The sequence below is a fragment of the Hemicordylus capensis genome, chromosome 1 (genome assembly GCF_027244095.1).
Source record: "Hemicordylus capensis ecotype Gifberg chromosome 1, rHemCap1.1.pri, whole genome shotgun sequence".
In the NCBI taxonomy this organism is placed as follows: Eukaryota; Metazoa; Chordata; class Lepidosauria; order Squamata; family Cordylidae; genus Hemicordylus; species Hemicordylus capensis.
The window spans coordinates 170,014,774-170,035,634 of record NC_069657.1 but is presented as its reverse complement, the minus strand read 5'-3'; the positions used below and the strand labels follow the sequence as shown (position 1 = coordinate 170,035,634).

At 42.4% G+C, this 20,861-nt stretch overlaps 1 protein-coding gene across 1 annotated transcript in view; it reads right to left on the bottom strand.

Annotated features, from left to right (window-relative positions):
• The window catches only part of UBXN4 (UBX domain protein 4), a 31,367-nt gene extending 10,905 nt beyond the window's left edge, over positions 1 to 20,462 (bottom strand). The window contains exons 1-6 of the mRNA XM_053258032.1: positions 20,168 to 20,462; positions 7,097 to 7,199; positions 5,131 to 5,159; positions 4,016 to 4,134; positions 2,522 to 2,660; positions 1,704 to 1,791 (exon numbers count right to left, since the gene is read on the bottom strand). Of these exons, the coding sequence (XP_053114007.1) occupies positions 1,704 to 1,791; positions 2,522 to 2,660; positions 4,016 to 4,134; positions 5,131 to 5,159; positions 7,097 to 7,199; positions 20,168 to 20,249 (560 nt within the window). The 5' untranslated portion in view covers positions 20,250 to 20,462. The remainder of the gene's footprint in view (positions 1 to 1,703; positions 1,792 to 2,521; positions 2,661 to 4,015; positions 4,135 to 5,130; positions 5,160 to 7,096; positions 7,200 to 20,167) is intronic.
• Positions 20,463 to 20,861: the final 399 nt, after the last annotated feature.

Genomic DNA, 20,861 nt, shown 5'->3' with positions numbered 1-20,861 from the left:
CGATTCCCCGGTAAAGGTCATCTGTCAGGCCGACCAAGGCTGTCTCAACCCCACAGCCAGCTCTAAAGCCAGTTTGAAATGGGTCTAGATAATCAGTTTCCTCCAAGACTGCCTGGAGCTGGTTGGCCACAACCCTCTCAATCACCTTGCCCAACCAAGGGAGATTGGAGATTGGCTTGTAGCTGTCCATCGCTAAGGGGTCCAGGGAAGGCTTCTCTAAGAGTGGCATAACCATTGCCTCCTTCAGGCAGGGGGGCACCCTACCCTCCCTCAACGATGCATTTACGATATTAACTAAGCCACCTCCAACAATCTCCCTGCTAGATAGAAGCAGCCAAGTCGGGCAAGGATCCAGAGAACAGGTGGTAGGCCGCACCGCCCCAAGCAGCTTGTCCACATCCACAGGAGTCACAGATTGAAACTGATCCAATCTAATACTGCAAGAAGGATTGCTGGACACCTCCTCCATAGACCTTGCAGCAATAGTGGAGTCCAAGTCAGCCCGAATACAGGAGATCTTATTCGCAAAGAACCCATTAAAGGCATCACAACAGAGCAACCCCAGGGACTGATTGGAAGTAGAAGGAGGAGAAACCAAACTCCTCACAACCCGGGATAGCTCCGCCGAGCATGAACCTGCAGCCGCAATGCGTGCAGACCAGAATCTCTTTTTCGCTGCATGCACTGCCACCACATAAGCCTTCAAATGGGTCACATGCTGAATCCCGTCACATTCGAACCGAGTTCTCCTCCACTTGCACTCTAGTCTAGCCTTTATTAACAGTAGGTATCATTAACAGCAGTAAGGCTTGTATATGTGTTAACATAAATAGGAGTGAGATTTTATTTTAAAAATAAAGAAGATAAAGGGAGTGGGGAAATCTTAATAGCAATAATACCAGCTTCAGTTAAAAACAAAACATACAAAATAGAAAGGCCAATGGCCAGAGTGACAAACAGGCGGGGGGGGGGTGCATTCCCATCAACACCCATGCAGAAAATCACTCCTCAGAGCCAGACAAGTTGTTCTCTAGTCTCTCTACATCTTTCATTATTACAAAAGTTGCTCTGCTAGCATAATTCAGGATAACTAAGCAACATAAAGAAACATGTGTTTCATGAGCGTGGGGCATATCCCAAATGGGATGCAAAGAATGTGATCTTGACAAACTGCAAAATTCTGCATAACAATTATGATGGAATAAATCACCACTTGGAAAGACTCTGACTGTGAGCCCACAGAGGACTTCTTTCCCCTCAGTATTATACGCAGTAGTGTTTAGGCACTACTGTTTAGTGTTTAGTAGTGTTTAGAATTATTAAATAATGACAGGAGATGACAACTGCGGGTTATCCCATTCCTGAGCTGAAGAAGTCTGACAAGCACAGCAAGCACAGCACTGCAGGTTGCAATGTGCCTGCTACACAGTCCCATCTGCTTTCTCTCACTCTTGTTCAGTGCAGGAGACAAGCACACCCTGAAGATAGAAGCATGCAGTGCTGTAAGACCAAAGAGTATTAGACAACAGTTCAATTGTCTAAACAGTCATACCTGTTTGCAGCTTGTAAAGCAGACAACATATATGATCACACGACACACATTCTTGCAATTATATTTGCATAAATGTACCAATCTCTTACCAAAATGTTTGCCAAGTACAATAGTTTACAGAATATCTGGAAAGCTTTCAGCAAGAACATACCTTTCTACTTTAGCTGTAACGTCATCTGTCGTCTGTGAGTCCACCTTTCTGTCACTTTCTTCATTTGTCTGAACCAAATTTGTGTCAGCTTCGAAGTTACACGTAAGTGAAAAGAAAATTGAAATTATTTATATTATATATATATATATATATAGAGAGAGAGAGAGAGAGAGAGAGAGAGAGAGAGAGAACTTTTATCACATAGCAGACAAGAAGATTATTACTTTATGAATCTTATTAAATATGTGAAGTATAAAAATTGTGCTACAAAAAGAACACTACTATAGGTATCAATATTCCAAACTGGATCCCTATTTATGAATAAAAATGTATACAGGGATTTCTGATCAAAGTTGCTGCTCTGAATACCAAGTTTGAATGCTAGGGTTTTTAAAAAATAATAATTAAGCACAATGTTGCTACAAATGTCCCAAGCATCTCATTAATACAAATTATTGATTTTCAGCAATATCAGTTGTGTATCTGACTCTCCCGCTCCCTCACCCATCCAAAGAAGAAAGACAGAAGATGACACTAGTTTTGGGTGTCAGAAGGAGCACCACAGGCTATCCTCTTGTGTTCCAGACCATGTAGGGTCAAAAGAAAGGAAGGCGCATGGTGGGAACAGGCAGCAGTATGGGGGTAGGGGAGAGAATAAACAGCAGTTTTAAATGGTAGCAGTAGGAGACACGAGAGTGACAAGGCAGAGATGAGGAACCCACTACTGGAAGGCTGTACTTAGTGGTTCTGTAGGAACTTTTAAATCTGAAGAGAGCTGAACTGGTAACAGTAACAAGTAGAGAGATATTAATAGTTACCAGCCAAAGGTACATGCAACTTTTCAGGTTGTGCTTCAGATGACTCAGCTGTTTGGGACTGAGAATCTTCTGTGATACTATGTAAAGAGGAAGAACATGAAGCAGAACTTTCTGATGCTTCATTTTTTAACATGTGCATCTAAGGAAGAAAGAAGCATAGACCTAAGTAACTGTTTTAAGTACAGAACACTGCATTTGATACTGTTTTCTATATTAAACAGGTTAACTGCTTCTAGCTTTCCAAACACAAAGCTTAACCCCCATTATGTCCAGTGCACAAACCGTAAAAAATTAGGCTACAATCCTAAGCCCACTTACTTGAACTGTGCTCCATTTAAACAACAAGGGTTGCTTCCATGTATGTTACCTTAAAGAGCCATGCCCTCTTTTGCCAGCAAACCCAACCCACAGTGCAGTTGCTATTTCACAGAGAGATTTACATTTATGGACAGATAAATATATCTCCCATCTGGCTTAAGGAGAGGGTACTGTATTGTGTGGATGATGCCAATTTCAAGTGTGGTGGGTAGCGCAACTCTATGCTCTGCTTTAACTGTTGTAGAATAAGGAGGCAGGATCCAGATTAAGTTAGCTATGACTAAATTCCACGGAAATAAATGAGACATGACTAGCTTAAGTCCTATTAGTTTCAATGGGACTTCATCATGACAAACTTGGTCTTGATCCTGCACACAGATTTTTACAGCAGAATCTCTGAATTGCAGGGTTGGAAGGAACACAAACACTGCAAATTTTAAAAACCCTCTAATACTGTAACATATTTGTTTAGTTCATTATAATGTGCTACAAGCAATGAATGAATCAATACCAGAGGCCAACAGGACAAGCAACAGCATCTAGAAATCATGCTTAGATAGTACAGGCCTTGGTATGACTAGCAAGGTAAGCTAGAAGTTTAAAAAACACCACCACCCAAAACAAAACCATCCACTGGGGCCAGGAGCCAATCTGACCTGATGGAAAACACCCTTCCAATTACAAATATGTTAGTAGCTTGCCAGTGCAGAAACAGTATGTTGCCACAAAATTGGTCAGTAGCAGCAGTATAAAAACTGCCACTAGTGCAACACAAATTAAGGGTGCTATTAACCATGCCAGGTTGCAGAATTAATTAAGGCTCTAAAGAAAGAAATTGTACTTACAACCTATTTATTTCACACACAGACCTGGGGAACCAATAAGTTTGATCCAGGGAGTGGGAATGTTTTGAAGAGTTCTACCCAGAAAAATATTTCAAGTTCTCACCACCTTATTAATACAGCTACTGCTCTGCCATTAATTATTTAACCAAGTATAATATCAATACAACTATAAATAATATCTTCTTACATCAAATGTACCTTGACAACTTTATAGACCAATTAGCACAATGACCTTTCTTGGTTTTAATTAAAACAATTCTATTGTTAACAATTCTAACTATTTCAAAATACTCCCCTATGCTTAAAAAGCAGGTCTGTCACCATTTGTTACCTGCTTCACTTTCTGAATTCTTGCAATAAGTTCATCTGCAGAAACACTACCAGCAATGACTTCCAAGGGTATTCCACTGTCTCCTATGAAGAAACTGGATGGAACACATACTACAGGATCTATGCAGTAACAGTAAAGGACAATATATATTTATTTTTTAGAGAAAGAATAAGAATGAATTACTAAGAGGAATGGGGTGATCAGAAATGAGTGCCAGGTATATAACAAACTGATACTGTCAGAAGAAAGATGTCCGAATTCCTTAGACAGATTTAAGTGGTATACCACCCTATCATATTTCTGCTGCTTCACCCTGCTCACAACTCATAAGGAACATGTTAGATCACTCATAAATCCTCTGTATGGAAACTGTATACAGAGTCCACATTATAAGCAATGCCTGCTTCTTATCCTCAGGATAGGTAATTCTTCTGTGTCCAAAAGACATCCTCTGCTACAGCCTGGATTACTTTATTAATCCAGATTTATCTATGTCTGTCTCCAGCAGTGCAGCAGTTCACTGCATAATGTAAGATCTACCCTGTTATATTAAACCAAATATGCATTTAATTCAGGATTCCCATTCCAACAGCAGCCAGACAAATGCATCCTGGAAGGTCATAAGCAGGGAAAAACCTTCCCCTGTTTGTTTCTTGCATCTGGTATGCAGATGTATACTGCCTTTGTACCTGGGAGTTTAACTTCAGAATCATGGCTAAAATGCTTACAGACCAATTGAACTGGTTGAATTCATGATTGTAAATCCACATGTTAACTGTGTATAAAGAAGTGCTTTTCTTTTGCCTGAACTAAATATTTTGCAAATCAGCGTCACTGGCTAAAAATCAGAATCAAAAGGGCAACATTCAGTGTGCCAGTGCAAGACATGATGCTTGTGCGGTTGAACGGATTTCTATCATGCTAGGTTATCACGCTCAAGATCCGGGAATTGGCGAAGATGGGTTAGGAGAAGAACAAACATGTTGGTACTGCCTCATACAAAAGAGCTTCTAACATGGGAGCCCATGTATGATGCTTTAAGCTTCATGATGGATGAAAGGCTAGAAATGTAATAAATACAAACAAACATTTATTTTACAGTATTCAAAGGATACAGATTTGTGAGAACTGCAGGCAGGCTTCACTGTGTAGAAAAAAGAATTCCTTTAGCAAGTCACCTTAATAACTGGAACTATCACAAAATAATTAGTAATGTGTCATTATACACGTGACTAGTAAAATCCCTGTGGGATCACAAGAGATTCATTTCTTCTAAATGCTAGACTGGAATGATACAAAATACTGGGAACCCCAGGATTAACAGGCATGTTTTTAGATAACCAAGTGCTTTTGCTTCTAAAGGGCACTGGAGAGAATAAGGTTATACAAAGTGCAACTATCTGAAGGATCATAGCACGATTTACTTCACTCACCATTTCAGATCAGAACAGCATCAACTAAAAAGCAGCAGTTTAGTGGTCTAGCAAGGGCAGCGAGGAACTGTGTTCACGCGCATCCCTGGCGGCCCTGCAGCACTGGGCGGGGGGGCACGCACACTTCACAAACCAGTGATACCTCTACATGTGATGTCACATGCAAGGGGGCGTGGCCAGAGTCCCAGAGGGCCCAACGAGCTTTCTGCATGGCCCGTCAGAGGCTTTGGCCATGCCCCCTAACCAAAAAGTCCTGGAGGGTCTTGCGAGCCTCCAGAGCTAATTTCCCAGCTGTGTTTGTTGCTGAGTGCGCATTTTGTTCTTGCACCCCGCAATAAACACAGCTGGGAAAGGAGAACCAGATGAGCATGGGGAGTGTCAGACGGCCCCTGGCCTGTCTGCCCTGTAACAGCTCCGCTCCTGCATCAGTTACAAAGTAACACATGCATCTCATTTGAGAGTCAAGCTACACTATAGTGCAATGGTCCTTTTCCCTCCTCATAAAAGCTGCGTAGGTTGGGGGCAATTGAAAATTGAGAAAATCTGTTTTTTAAAATAACTTTTTATTCAATTTTTCACAACATAAGATACACACAAGCACACACAAAAAGAAAGAAAGAAAGAAAACACACAAAAAAGACAAGAGGAATTCCATCTCATCATTAGAAAAGTATCAGTTACAATACCCAAGTATTGCCTGTAATTTAATCATTCTCCCCTCGTTAAATCGTATGAAAGTCAGCTCTAGGGCATTTTAAAAACATTTTTGTTACCACTCAAAAGCCTGATAGAAATCCATTTTATAATATGTTTTTAGGTAAATAAGAAGAGGGTCTCACTCCCTTTTAAATGCTTCAAATTTATTTCTTAATAATGCTGCTAGCTTTGCCATTTCTGCCAACTCTAACACTTTGAGTATCCAATCCTTTACTCAGACAATTGATGTCTTTCCATTTGTATGCAAATGTCAATCTTGCTTCTGCTGTCAGATACATAAAGAGGGTCCAGTATTTCCTAGGCAATGAGCTGTTATCAGTGCCTAATAGTATTGTTTCTGGGCTCTTAGGGAATGTTTGTATGTGTTGCTTAACCTTTTTCTCACCGCCATTCTTCCATTCCAAATCATTCCTCAAGAGTCAAATATGCAACAAGAGTGAGTGAGTGAGTGAATGAGAGAGAGAGAGAGAATGAATAAATGACAGGGAAAGAAAGGATTGTGTCCTAGACAAGGAAGGGATTAATAAGGGAAATAAGGTTATACAAAGTGCAACTCTCAAGAGAGGAACTCTTCCCCACCCCCAATTCTCAAATCAGTTTTTTAAGGGAACAAAGAGCTACCAGGGTACCATTACATGCATTTGCATGTAATGTATAATCTGGCTCATGGCCTGTCATAAATATTATGGCTTTTAATTTTCACGGTGAAAACACAATCAGATCTTATTTTGATTAATAACAGTGCTAATAATAAATATAAATATTTAATAGTACTAAATTTAGGTTATAAATTGAAGTTTTCTTAGTACTCAGATGCATAACCTTTTTCTTTAAATGCTAGTTTCCTCCAAAAAATAGCTGTGTTTTGAATACAGAGAGGTACTTAAAGAATACATTTACTGAGAAACAAAAACAGCAGAAGTTGCCAAACCTTTGAGTATCAATTTTAATAGCCACAAAGCCATCTGTTGCTGCCTCAGTCACTTTCTCATCCTCCCAGCTGGCAGCCATCTCAGTGGACTGTTCATCATCCCCTACAAAAAACACACAGCCATTTTTTCCAGACATAAATATTGATTAATCAAATTATAGCATACTGTAAACGCTATGCTCTGAACCAAACATATTTGTGGCTTTAAGACAAAGGTGAACACACAATTACAGAGACCCAAAGATAACTCACTTACCAGGCCCACACAGATCAACCAAAAAAGTCTAGACCAAAAAGTGCCAGAAGTAAACAGCAAGTGTAGGACATACAAAGTAGCAGCTCCAGATGACCCAAGAAGAGAGACAAGTCACAGACTGCAAGTGATGTGAAAAATGCTGTCTCAATACAATCAATGTGGAATGATCCCAACAGATGTACTTCAAGCTGATGTTCATTTAAGGGATTTTCAGTTTACAGGATTGAGAGAAAATGCTGACATGACGACTGGGAATAATGGAACTGAAGTTAGTCATGACTAACTTGTATCATGGATTCGATGGAGGGCTATAGGCCACTTCCAGCCTCAAAGGCAGGATGCCTCTGAGTACCAGTTGCAGGGGAGGAACAGCAGGAGAGAGGGCATGCCCTCAACTCCTGCCTGTGGCTTCCAGCGACATCTGGTGGACCACTATGTGAAACAGAATGCTGGACTAGATGGGCCTTGGGCCTGATCCAGCAGGGCTGTTCTTAATGGTGCTTAGTCATAACAAATTAAATCTGGATGCACACCTGCCATTCTGATGAACATTTAAAAAAAATAAGGAAAACAATGGAAACAAGCAATGTCATTAGAAAACTGTTAGATATGAACATTCTATGTCTGTTGCCAGCTATGATAATCTCCTGACTTTCAGTAAATCAAAAACAGTCAAAAGTGGTACAGAATAGCTTTATGTACATCTTTATTTTTAACTTTAGTACTGCAACTCAGTATAGTTGTCAAATCTCTTTTCACACTTCTTAAATCAGAGAGACCTTCAGTTACTGATTTGTTCCAATTCTAGCTGTCTGAGATCCTAGTAATTCAATGAATTTTATTCTAGAAAGGTCAAGCTACTAATATATAGCTGAGATGCACAATTTCAAACTAATAATATATGACCTACAATCCAAAAGCCTGCTTAACAAGCTCCATATAGTTCTCACCAGGGTTAACCAGAAGCCTGCTTAACTAGTTCTATTTAGTTACGCAACAGGGCTTTGGACAAGTGTTTTTCCAGCAACCTAAACAAATTGGAGTTTCAAAAACTGCTGGTGATTTCATGTGGATTTCATGAGTCTGCTGCTCAAAGCCTTGCACCTGGTGACTCCATATCATCACCATCAACATCAAGCATTATTTTAAGAATCCTCACATGTTAAAAAGCTACATAATTTGAGGAGATGAACTCTTTAGGATAAAGAGCCTTGCATAAAACCTACTAGTCTCCCCCGCCCCCCAGGCCTAGGTAATCAACTAAATAATTTTCAGCCCTAATGTTTTTTAAATGTGACCAAACAACTGTTTAATAAACTATCCATTGGCCATGTAAGCATATATTTTCAAGAGTTTTCAAACTTTTTTAAAAAACAAGAAACACACATACTGTACAGTACTTAAATGTTGCAGTTATGAGATGGGCACTATGGTCATTGGCTAACATACAAAGTAAGTTACTCACATATTGTCATATGTAGTGAAATTAATGGAACAACTTGTACTGTTAATGCAAGTATTTATGAGTAACCCAGTCTTGACTCTGAGCCACGAATTATAGGATATATCTATGGGCTATATATGTTCCTTGACAATGAGATTTTCATTTGACCAAAGATAATAGTGTGCTCTGTGTTGATTAACATGACTTACTTTTCTTACTACTACAATGATGGCTATAATTATTAGCAGAGGTATCTTTTGTAACCACTATTATAATTAGCAGGGTGTAACTTTTGTAGAAAAAACCATGTCAGCTGCTAAGAAGCCTGAAGCCAGAACAGTCATTGCAGGCTCTCTCAATGCACATGGTTCAATGCTTGTAAAGTGAACTCAAGTTGGTGGCATAGGAACCTAACAGGAAGCTGCCTTATACCAAGTCAGACTATTGGTTCATCTAGCTCAGTATTGTCTACACTGAATGGCAGTGGCTCTCCAGTCTTTCAGGCAGAATGTGGGACCTTCTGCATATAAATGCTCTTTCACTGAGCTATGGTCCCATCCCGTAAGGTGAATATTTTACAGCACTCACTGTAATCCATCCAAACACAAGCCAAGGCCGACACTGCTTAGCAAAGGTGACCACAAAACTGCTAGGCATCTCATAGCCACTTTGCACACTCTTCAAGATACCTTTTCCTTCAGCTACAAGGGGAAGGCAGACCAATAAGAGGGACAGAAACAGGTTTCAGCTGTGGTTTGGGTGACTGGTTGGTGTGCGTGGGACCAGATGCAACTTGCAGCAGCAGTCATACACAGGCTGATGGGCAGGCAAAAGATAGCCCTGCGCAGCCTTTGCATGTGCCTGGCATCTTGATGTACACCTGCTCAGTGCAAGAAGCCTTGCTGCACCATGCATTTTCTATCAAAGTACATTCTTGTTGTCTAATATAACCTTGATACATATTAAGAGATAGATGCAGATTTCATTTTTAGAAGGTAGGTAACACAGTATAATAGGGACACACTTCTCATTATGCTGTTTCATTTGGGCAACCAGGTTTTGCATTTTGTTGTTGCACTGTTTGCATTTTGCATGCATGCCTTTCTTACTCACAGGTACAGGAACTTCATTAAAATATTCCCAAATCAGGTCTCTTTTATAGCCTGCTGTCATAATAGGTGTTTCCTTTCTACAATGGAAGATAAACTCGGAAAAAGTTTCCTTAGGACTGCATGAATATATTTCACGTTTAGTTTCACTTTATATTCCCCTCCCCAATCCCTTGCATTTATATCCAGACTCCTCCTCCTTGCTCACACCTACTCCACCCCCACAATACACTATTCATTCATTGACCTTCTTTGTCTTTGCACTTGATGGATGGTTAAGTGGAGGGGAGCAACGGCTTGACAGTGTGTATGTGTGCATGCGCTGCATGCACACCACCTGCAGAACAGGACTGAACAGGTATTTCTCATCTCCATATACTGCTATTAACATGTTCATAGAATATAATTATGTTTAATTTTTTTAAAAAAATTTACATTTACATTTATATCCCGCTCTTCCTCCAAGGAGCCCAGAGCGGTGTACTACATAGTTGAGTTTCTCCTCACAACAACCCTGTGAAGTAGGTTAGGCTGAGAGAGTGACTGGCCCAGTGTCACCCAGCTAGTTTCATGGCTGAATGGGGATTTGAACTCGGGTCTCCCCGGTCCTAGTCCGGCACTCTAACCACTACACCATATTTGACTAGGTTCTTCATGAATTGTTTTTTAAAATCAACTTAAATTTAAATTTTTTAAATCAACTTAAATTTAATTTTTTTAAAATCATCTAGTTCTTATCAACCCTGTGCTCCACACACTCTTGGCAGCTGCACTGCATACCCCTCAAGCCTTTAAAGTTCCTTCAGGGGCTTGCATACCCCCCTCCCCCACTGAAAAAGAAACATTGGCACTTACTGTGAAGGGTTCTTTTTCTTAGGTAGATGGAGGTCATCAGCTTCTTAGTCTGGGTTATTAGTCTTCACATGGCTCCAGACAGGATTAGGTTAAATTTTTTTAAGGCATGCTCACTTCCAGTTAGTCTGCAGGTGGTGCCAGAAACCCAGTTCTGGGACTGTAGCATGGAAAAATAGGTGAAGAAAGAAAAAGCTGGAAAGGCTGACATAGAGGAAATAGCACCCTGAGGTGAGATACAAGAAACGGCCAACAGAAAAAACCTTGCACAGGAAGAAACAGTGGACAGACAAACTAATTGTACCTGAGAGTTGATACCCTCCACCTCAAACTGGCACCCTTTTCCTAATATATATCCGGAGGGTCTGATGACCTCCGTCCACCTAAGAAAAAGAACCCTTCATGGTAAGTACCAATGTTTCTTTTTCCTTATAGTGGACAGAGGTTATCAGTTTCTTAGTCTGGGACATGTCCAAGCCAGCTGTACGAAGAGCTCAGATGGACTAGACCAGTGTTCCCTCTTACAGGGATTCCCAGATGTTATTGACTACCTCTCTCATAATCCCCAGCCAAAGGCCATTGGAGCTGGGAATACTGGGAGTTGTAGTGAACAACATCTGGGAATCCCTGTTAGAGGGAACATTGGAGTAGACTACCTGCTGCAGGATCATGTGGCCTAGTGCTGTCTGGGCTGCATAGAATGAAGAGATCTTATAATGTTTGATAAATGGTGATATGGACGCCCAAAGTGACAGCTCTACAGATCTCTGTGAGGGGAACATTTGCTGAGAAGGCGGCTGAGGCTGAAGCACTATGTGTAGAGTGAGCTGTGATGCCCTTAGGAGCAGTGAGACCCAAGGATTCATATGCTAGCATAATGGTCACCTGTATCCAATGTGATATGGTGACATTGGATACCTTGGCCCCTATGGACAATGGGAGATAAGACACAGAGAGAATCTGTCTGATGAAGAGTGGCGGGATGCTTATGGTAAATTCTGAGTGCTCTGCATACATCTAGAGCATATCAGGTCCCTTCTTTAGGATGCACCGATGTCCTGCACACAGTGAAAAGTGGAATTCACCTTTGGTAGGAAGACAGGGTCCAACCTTAGCACTACCTCATCCGGGTGAAAAACACACAGCTCTTTACAACTAGAGAGTGCTCCCAGTTCTGATACTCTGGATGCGGAGGTTATAGAAACCAGGAAGAGCACCTTAAAAGAAAGGATTTTTAGAGAGACTAAGTGCAGAGATTTGAAGGGGGCCCTGGTAAGTGTGTTAATAACTTTATTTAGGTCCCAAGATGGGAATCTGTGTACAGGGGCTGGTGCTATGTTGGTGGCACCTCTGAAAGTGAGGATGCAGAAGGGATGGTGTGTCCAGCAAAGTCAGCTTCAACATAGGGGCTAAAGCGGATGTTTGGTGTCTTAGTGTGCTAGGGCAAAGCTTCAGTTCCAACCCAGAACTTCCAGGACACCTGCTGAAAGAGGAGGAAAATGCTTACAGTGCACCCACCAGGAAAAGGCTGTCCATATTGGATGATCACCTGGAAGCTAGGATGATGTTTTGAGCTCCTAGGGAGTAACCTGCCTGAGCTAAGGTGGAGTGCTTAACAGCCACATGGAGAGTTGGAGCCTCTGAAGATCCAGGATGGGGCCCCTGTGATAGGTGGTCTTACTGCTGAGTAAGGTGACAAAGAGGGCGAATTGACAGGTTCATCAGGCCTTTTGGGCCAATGGGGTGCGATAAATATCAGCTCTGCCTTTTCCAGGAATGCTTTCTGGATGACTTTCCGGATGATGGCCAATGGAAGGAAACTGTATAGGTGTCCATGGTGCTGTTAAGAGCATCCATGGCTTCTGCCCTGGGACACTGAAATCTCGTGAAGAACTTCTGAAGATGATTGCTTGGTGATGCAAACAAGTCCACTATTAGTTGGTGAGGATTCTGGTCATCTGGAGGAATATGTACAGGTGAAGAGACCATTCTGTAGGGTCTATCATCTGACGGCTCAGCTAGTCTGTGTGAATGTTTGCCGTCCCGCACAGGTGTTCTGCTGAGATCACCTGGAGATGACTTTCTGCCCAGGCAAAGAGAAGATTGGCTTCTGCCCTGATTGCCTTCAACCTTGTCCCTCCCTGGTGATGGATGTGGGACTTTGCTGTGATGTTGTCAGTCTGAATGAGGACATGATTGTCTTGTATCTGAAGCAGGAAATGGATGAGTGCAAGGTGGATTGTTTGTAGCTCCAGCCAGTTGGTGTTGTGCTGAAGTTCACTGTGTGTGTACTTACTTACATGTATTACTTACACATACTGGTTTCTGCACTGTGCTCCCCACCTGGAGAGATTTGTGTCTGTTGTGATGGTTGTCTGGGATGGAATTTTAAGTGGTAGCCACTTGTCCAATGCTGGGGACAGCCACCATCTGAGGGATTCCTGAAACTGGCTGGTTAGAGGAACCTGTATCTGTGTTCCATTATGCTCTCCAGTTACAGTAGGATATGCCACTGTAATCTCTGCGAATGTCATCATGCCCATGGGACATATTCGATGCAAGCAATCATGGACTCTAGGATCTGTGCCAGGAGTATGAGATCTTCATACTGCTGGTTGACTAAGGGTTGGATTACTGCTCTTAACTTGTCCCTTCGTTCCATGGGCAAAAACACTGTCGCCGTTTGAATGCTGAAGAGTGCTCCCAGAAGTTGAAGTGACTGGGAGGGTATCAGTTGGCTTTTCTGGTAACTGATCACAAATCCATGCTCTTGGAGCATCTGGATGGTGTGTTGGACGTCTGTGCGGGTTTGTTGGCAGTCTTGAGACCTGATGAGCAGATCTTCCAAGTACAGGTGGATGTGAATGGTTTGCAGGCGTAGGTGTGCTACCAGGGCTGCTATCAGTTTCGAGAATACTCACAGGGCCGATGACAGGCCGAATGGCATCACCTTGTATTGAAACTGCAGGTTGTTATAGGTGAAACTGAGGAACCTGCGGTAGTGCATGTGTATTAGCATATGCAAGTATGCCTCCTAGAGGTCTATGGAGATGAGTTATTCCTAAGGCCTTACTGTGTCCTTGATGGACCTCAAGGATTTCATTCAAAACCTTTTCTTTTTAATGAAGTGGTTCAGGTGCCTGAGGTCCAGTACTGCCCTCTAGGATCCGTCTTTTTTGGGCACAAGAAATAATATGGAGAAAACACCTTGCCATAATTCTGTTGATGGCACTAGTTCTATGGCCTTGATTTCTAGAAGATGAAGAATAGCCAGATTCATTTGAAGATGTTTAAATCAATTTCTGGAAGCAGGTGTGGGTAGAAAATGGTAATGGAGAAGACCCCCAAGCTCTAGGGCACAACCATTTAGAATTGTATCTAACAACCATTTGTCAAAAGTGGAGGCCAACCAGGCTCGAGATGCTGCAATGTCAGGGACTAGCAAGCTAGAAGATCATGTCAGGGACTAGCGAGCTGATCTAGCACCGAGTTTTGTTGTTGGATATTAATTGCAGTTGTGGTTTGGGTTACAGAGAGCAAAAATGGCACAGCCGCAGCTTCCTCCCCCTGTTGGGAAGACGCTGGGGTGATAGAAGCTTGTACACTGGTGCCCTTGTTCCCAATGGCGAGGATTGCGCCATCCTGGGGTGAGAGCGGTGGAAGGCTTCTGGACTGTCATTGCTGGCAGACAGCCTGTACCAATATGTGCTCACTGAAGCTCACCACAGCTAAAAGGAGCTGGGGGTGGGTTCTTTGTGGTGTTTGGTGGTTCTCCCCTTAGTTAAATGTTTTGTCTTCTTTGCTGCCTTTTTATGCAGCTTGGGAATGTACATGGCAGCAGTCAGCTGTTAGGCAATAGCCTGAGCGTTTTCAGGGACGCTTGGGGAGAGGAAGGCTGAGCACAATCGTTTGTGAAACTTTCACTGAAACCTGAGGTCAGAGTGGGGGCCCTCGTAGAGTGGAGGGCTGGGAAGGAGGGTTCAAGAAACACAAACAATAAAAAATGAAAGTAATTCAAATGTTTGATGGGCCGAATTGGAAAAGGGAAAAAAATGTTTGTAAGTTTAGCCAAATCAAATACAAACAACTCCCTTTCTGCCCTGGCACAATAGAAGATTAAAGTTTGGAAAGAGAAAAGCTATGGACTAGCCTGAATAATATAGAAAAAGTGGAGCTCTACTGAAACACTGTCTTTGGAGCCAGACAGGAACTGGGCTTCTGGCGCCACCTACAGACTAACTGGAAGTGAGCCTGCCTTGAACATTTTAACCGGATCCTGTCTGGAGCCATGTGAACACTGATAACCCTCCATAGAATCTGATGACCTCCATTCACTGTAAGGAAAATCCCTATTTTATACAATTAAAATAAATGGGTGATTTCTTTGTTTCTCAGCCTTTGGAAGTTTTATTCAATATTATTTCAATCTACCAACATCAATATGAGTTTATGGAACACTCTTCAGTGTTTTGAGTCTTGCTAACCTACAATGTGAAATGGATGCATTTCTGCACTGTGGATAAGAACACGAGCTCCTATGCTGAAACTGAAGAAGCACTCTCCCATGCATGTAAGCAAGATTCTTACTGTCAGCAATCACAGGGGGGAGTGCCCCATGTAGTTGCAGGGCATCATCTATTTGGAATATGCATGTAGGACTTTGAATTTTAGTAAAATCTTTTATTTTGGCAACTGTGTAAAAGACAGACATCATTGCTAATCAACATACTGCTTGGGACCAGAGAATCAGGTATAAACTTACAATAGTCCTTTACCACAAGTCACAACATTTTAAGAACTACTACCATATTTACCTGAATCCAAGACCAGGTTTTCCCCCCAAATTATAATGTTTATGTTTAGGTTTCCCCCCCAAATTTATGATGTTAGAAATGGGTGTGTGTTTTTTAGGGATGTGCACAAACCTGTGGGCCTCCGAACCAGTTCAAATGACCAGCTGTTTGGCCAGTTCGAAGGGGGAGGAGCAAACCTTTAAGGGCAGGAGAGGGTGCCCTTACCCCTCCCGCTGCTCCATTTTAAAAGTGTCCATTGAGTCAGCAGCGAACCTCCCTGCCACCCCATGTCCTCTTTGGCTTGAAGTAACAGGAATTACTCATTGTGCGTGCACACATGTTGCACTCACTCACACAGGCATGCCGGGTACTTCCTGTTACTTCCGGGTGGGGGAAACATGGCAGGAGGGGTCATCTTCTATTTGGGTAAATAGTAATTAAAAAGTAACAATGCCTCAAATTTTCAGTTTCATGAAACATTCTGCAGTTCAGAATTTTAAGTCTCACTTTCACATATGAATAATAATACGCAGGATACTCTTCCTTTTAAAATATGGATCAAGTAAACATTACATTAACTAGGAGCCTCCTTTCACTTTATGTTCATGGCGTGAGCACTGCAGCACAGCTCCTACTTGTACTTTTTGAGCAAAGTAAGAAGTGCAGACAGTGTGAGAGACATGTACGCTGTGACCCTTCTTCACTGCCCAGTTTCTGGAAGTCAAGACAAGGACACGAGGAGAGGTACAGTAGTTGTTACTTCCACAGTGTGGGAAGAAGCTGCACTACAGTGGTTCTTACACTGCAAGCTTAATTGTTAAGCTTGATATTAATAGTGTACTGTTTACTGTTATTCCACTTTGTGACTGAAGGAGTAGGTTCTGTTGTCCTAAGCATTAGGCTGAAAAGGTGCTACTGCATTTACACTCTTCATTGGTACAACAGGTTACAGAATCACCTTCTTAAAAGTGGTCCTACTCTCCACCCCACAACAAGATGGTCTTTATAACCACGAGGAATAGGATTTCTTCTTTTTTTAGGAGAGAGTGCCAAGACAAAGTTTTATGAAGAAAGAAAACAAAACAAAAAAGCAATAAAATAGTACATTAAAAAAACCAAGAACACAGTTGGAATACTCACACACACAAAATGCAAACATTCTCAAGATATCATATCGTGTTCCAGCTAATGACAGTTATGCAACCAAAGTATATATAAGAAGATATAATACTGTTGTTTACACATTGGTTTTCTATTTGATTATAAATAACATGCTGTGATTGCCTCATCACTGTCTTACTACTATTGAGCTCTACAAAGAAAAAAACAACCCACAGATTCTGGATGAATGCACAAATAATAAAGCACATTAGAAATATAATGGAGAAATGATACTTTTTCAAGTAGTTCTGTCAATGAGTTCAATGATACCGTACTTAAAAACAACATTGTTGTATTGATGGAGGCTGGGAGGTACTGAAAAAAGCTGGGTTGAGCCAATTGCCAACACAGCTACAATCTGTGTATTCCAGAACTACTTCCCAAGAGAGAACTCAGAGAGAGAGAAAATAAAGAGCTCAAGTGTGTCAATATCCCACAGGGGTGTTAATCATGCAATGTAAAGTGCAGAGGACAAGCAGAAAACATATCATGCATAAACTGACTACTGTTAATTTCCACACGTTAGTTTACAAAATGCTGTATTTATTAACTGCAAAACTGACATATGTCAAATCTTTACAAAGCCTTAGCTGGGGAACCATCCGTTCTGACATTTTCTAGATGTTTGATGGTGTATCCTTTTTGCTCATTAGTCACCTCACAGTCCAATTATTCCAAAGTGTCTGTTTTAAGAATGGCTGCATATTTCCCCCCAAATCCTTTTAGTCTCTTCCGTGACTTGTGTTAAAATCTGAAGATACTTCAGCCCCCTTCATCATATGATATCCAAAAGAGCCAACTCCAGGCTGTGAGCCAAACAGTGAAACAGGCTCAGCAAGGACAATTTTCTAGAGATGTATAGCAAGCAGTACATCTCTGCCAACTACAATGTATCATTTTTATAGCTACATCAGAAACACATTAATACAGATGACAACAAAAAGCCTAAGTTTAATCAATGCACCTTGACAGCAGCTAATTTATCACTTACTTTCCTCATATAACATCCCTACCTGGGACTGTAAAGCCAAGGGCAAGGACTTAATAGTTCTTGTATAGTCTAGCAGTTATAAACAGTTAAAATTAAATATGATTATTAGTAAAGTGGCGCATCAGGGAAATGCTTGACTAACAAGCAGAAAGTTGCCGGTTTGAAAACATGCTGGTATGTTTCCCAGACTATGGGAAACACCTATATTGGGCAGCAGTGATACAGGAAGATGCTGAAAGGCATCAACTCATACTGCGTGGGAGAAGGCAATGGTAAATCCCTCCTGTATTCTACCAAAACAAACCACAGGGCTCTGTGGGCACCATCACCTTAAGTGGTGCAGCAGGGAAATGCTTGATTAACAAGCAGAAGGTTGCCGGTTTGAATCCATGCTGATATGTTTCCCAGACTATGGGAAACACCAAATCGGGCAGCAGCAATATAGGAAGACGCTGAAAGGCATCATCTCATACTGTGCGGGAGATGGTAATGCTAAACCCCTCCTGTATTCTAACAAAGAAAACCACAGGGCTCTGTGGGCACAAGGAGTTGAATCAACTTGATGGCACACTTTACCTTTACCTGTAGGCACCAGGAGTCGAAATCGACTCAAGAGCACACTTTACTTTATTAGTAAAGTGGGAATTAAAGGAAAATGAAACTGCACACCAAATGACACAGGATATAGATAAATGGCAGGCTTGGCAAATTATGGCACATTCCTAAGCACCAGCATGAAATCTATAGGCACCCACATGTCCAAATGCCTGAGATTTTTCTAGTTCCAGTGAAAGAAGTTGAAAGGACTCCACAGAAATTTGGGGGAGGAAAAAGAGATACAAAGGTGAAAGAGATATTGGAGAAAATGTATAAGAGGAGAAAAACGTGTGACAGACAAAAGGGGAAGACTACATGAGATAGTCTACTTATTATAATCTATAAGTCTTCAACACGAAGCATAGATAAAATTCTAAATAATAAAAGTGGAATTGGGATTATGGTACTGGCACCACCAAAGGTACTAGATAAAAAATACAAAGCACTTCTAGAAATGACAACCAATTACTATGGCTCTTCCTGAAGATCTCACCTGGTCTCAAACTGGATGGCTTCTTCCAGTTTATTCAGATGTAGTACAGAGACCAGACTTATTGGATGCCAGATAGCTAGATGTGGTACTGGTTTTGCATATAGTACAGAATATAGTCTGTCTTAGTCACTGAAAGCTACAGGCTCAGGGCAGATTTTTACATTGCAGGGGAAGAGATTACATGTCATAATACCAGAAAGTAGCGGCAACAATTTCAGATGCCTGATAAATTCTGAATTGATCCCTGCAGTCTACATACATAAAAGTCAGGGACCCTTAATGATCTTCTCTATCTATCCAGAATCAACTGTACAGTGTTATCTAGAAACAAATGTCAGTTGCCTTTCTGTGGGCAGTTTCAGTTGTGTGCTGCAGCATTAAATCAGAGTGGTCTTCTCCCAAATCAAGAATTGAGTGGAGTTTAAAATTAACAAACTTTTCTAACATCTCAAGTCCTTTCCACCACTTCCTCTGGATCACTTTAGTGAAATCTGTAGCAATTTCAATGTTAAAGTTCTTAGTTACCCATAGTATACATAAGAGACTTTCCCTCCCCTACTCAGGATGACACAGCAGTCCTCCCACAAGCAGGTCACAAAATAGCGACAGAGGGGTATCAAGCTCTAGAGCACACATAGATGTTGTGCCTATGGTGCCAAGAACATCAGGCCTGGCACATGGGGAGATGCAGGTGAGGAAGCCAACAGGTCAAGGCACTTAGGTAGAAAGGGTTTGTTTTTTAAAAGAACATCCTTTAAAGAGACTTTACTGCATGTATACTTCCGCTTAACTAGCATGCAACAGTTCAATGTACAAAAACAGGATGTGTCAATATACTAAGGCAATTTCACTTGTCATTGGTACAGGTTAGAGAAACATCATGATGATGCTTTACATTAATATCCCGCTCTTCCTTCAAGGAGCCCAGAGTGGTGTACTACATACGCCAGTTTCTGCTGATCCCATCCCTCTGCTAGGCAGTGCTCTAGCCTAGATGAGAGGGGAAACCAGCTGAGCTGGTGCACAGGGGCCTTAAAGGAAAGGCAGAGGGGGGAAAAAAATCTGCGGGCAAAAGGTCCCCCGTTTCCGCATCGGTGCAAAGATTCTCGGGTAGCAGGGCAAGAGACCTCTGTGCCTGCGCTGGAGAAGAGCCGATGTCGGCCCCAGCAGGCAAAGCCAATTCTAATTCTGAGCTGACTCCACGGCCTGAGTCAGAAAGAGGCCACTCCAGAGATTAGACAGCCCGACCGGCGGAGAGGCGGCCGTCACCTGACCCACAGGCCTTTCTGCTATGGGGTGAATGGGCGTGTGTGTAAAAGGAACTCTAATGGGCACCCCACGTAAAGCCGACAGCCGAAAAAGGACGGGCCCGTACCTGTCACGAACACCACGAAAACAGCGCTGCGCTGCTTGGCGGCGGCAATGGCGGCCGGGATAGCGCCAGAGAACCACAGCATAATGGCGGCGGGTCCGTACACGGAGGGAGCGACTCGAGAGGATTGGGGGGGGCCGCCTGCGCGCGCGCCCCTACTCGCTCAGCTGCTTGCCCCTCCGCGGCCCAGTAGCCTGTTTCCCTAGACGGGCAACGCGCATGCGCGTCACAAACGTCAGCCTCGCTTTGGACTCGATGACTCGTACTTGCCTACCCACCGCCCCTCTTAGAGCAGCACTCTCCCGGCGCCGAGAGTACAAACACAGAATGGTGGAGAAACGCGCATGCGCCTGAAGGCTGCGTGGGTGGGGCGGAAGCGTGTGAATAGGCACGGGAAGCTGCGTTTTAGCTCGCGAGTTGGAAGCGTCGGCGATAGACTTGTTAGCTGTTGAGATGGTAAAGCTGGCTGCGATTCGAGGCCGCACATTCCGTCGACATTTAGCCTATACTCAGTCAGCCGTCGTGGATACTTCACAGCGGATGTAGAGAACAGGCTGGCGGGGCGGGCAGGCAGGCGAAGGCAAGGCCGGTCATTTATTGTTTTAGGTACTAAGACGACGGATATTTATATACCGCCCTTCAACCAAAGTTCTCAAAGCGGTTTACATAGAAAAATAAATACATAAATAAGATGGTC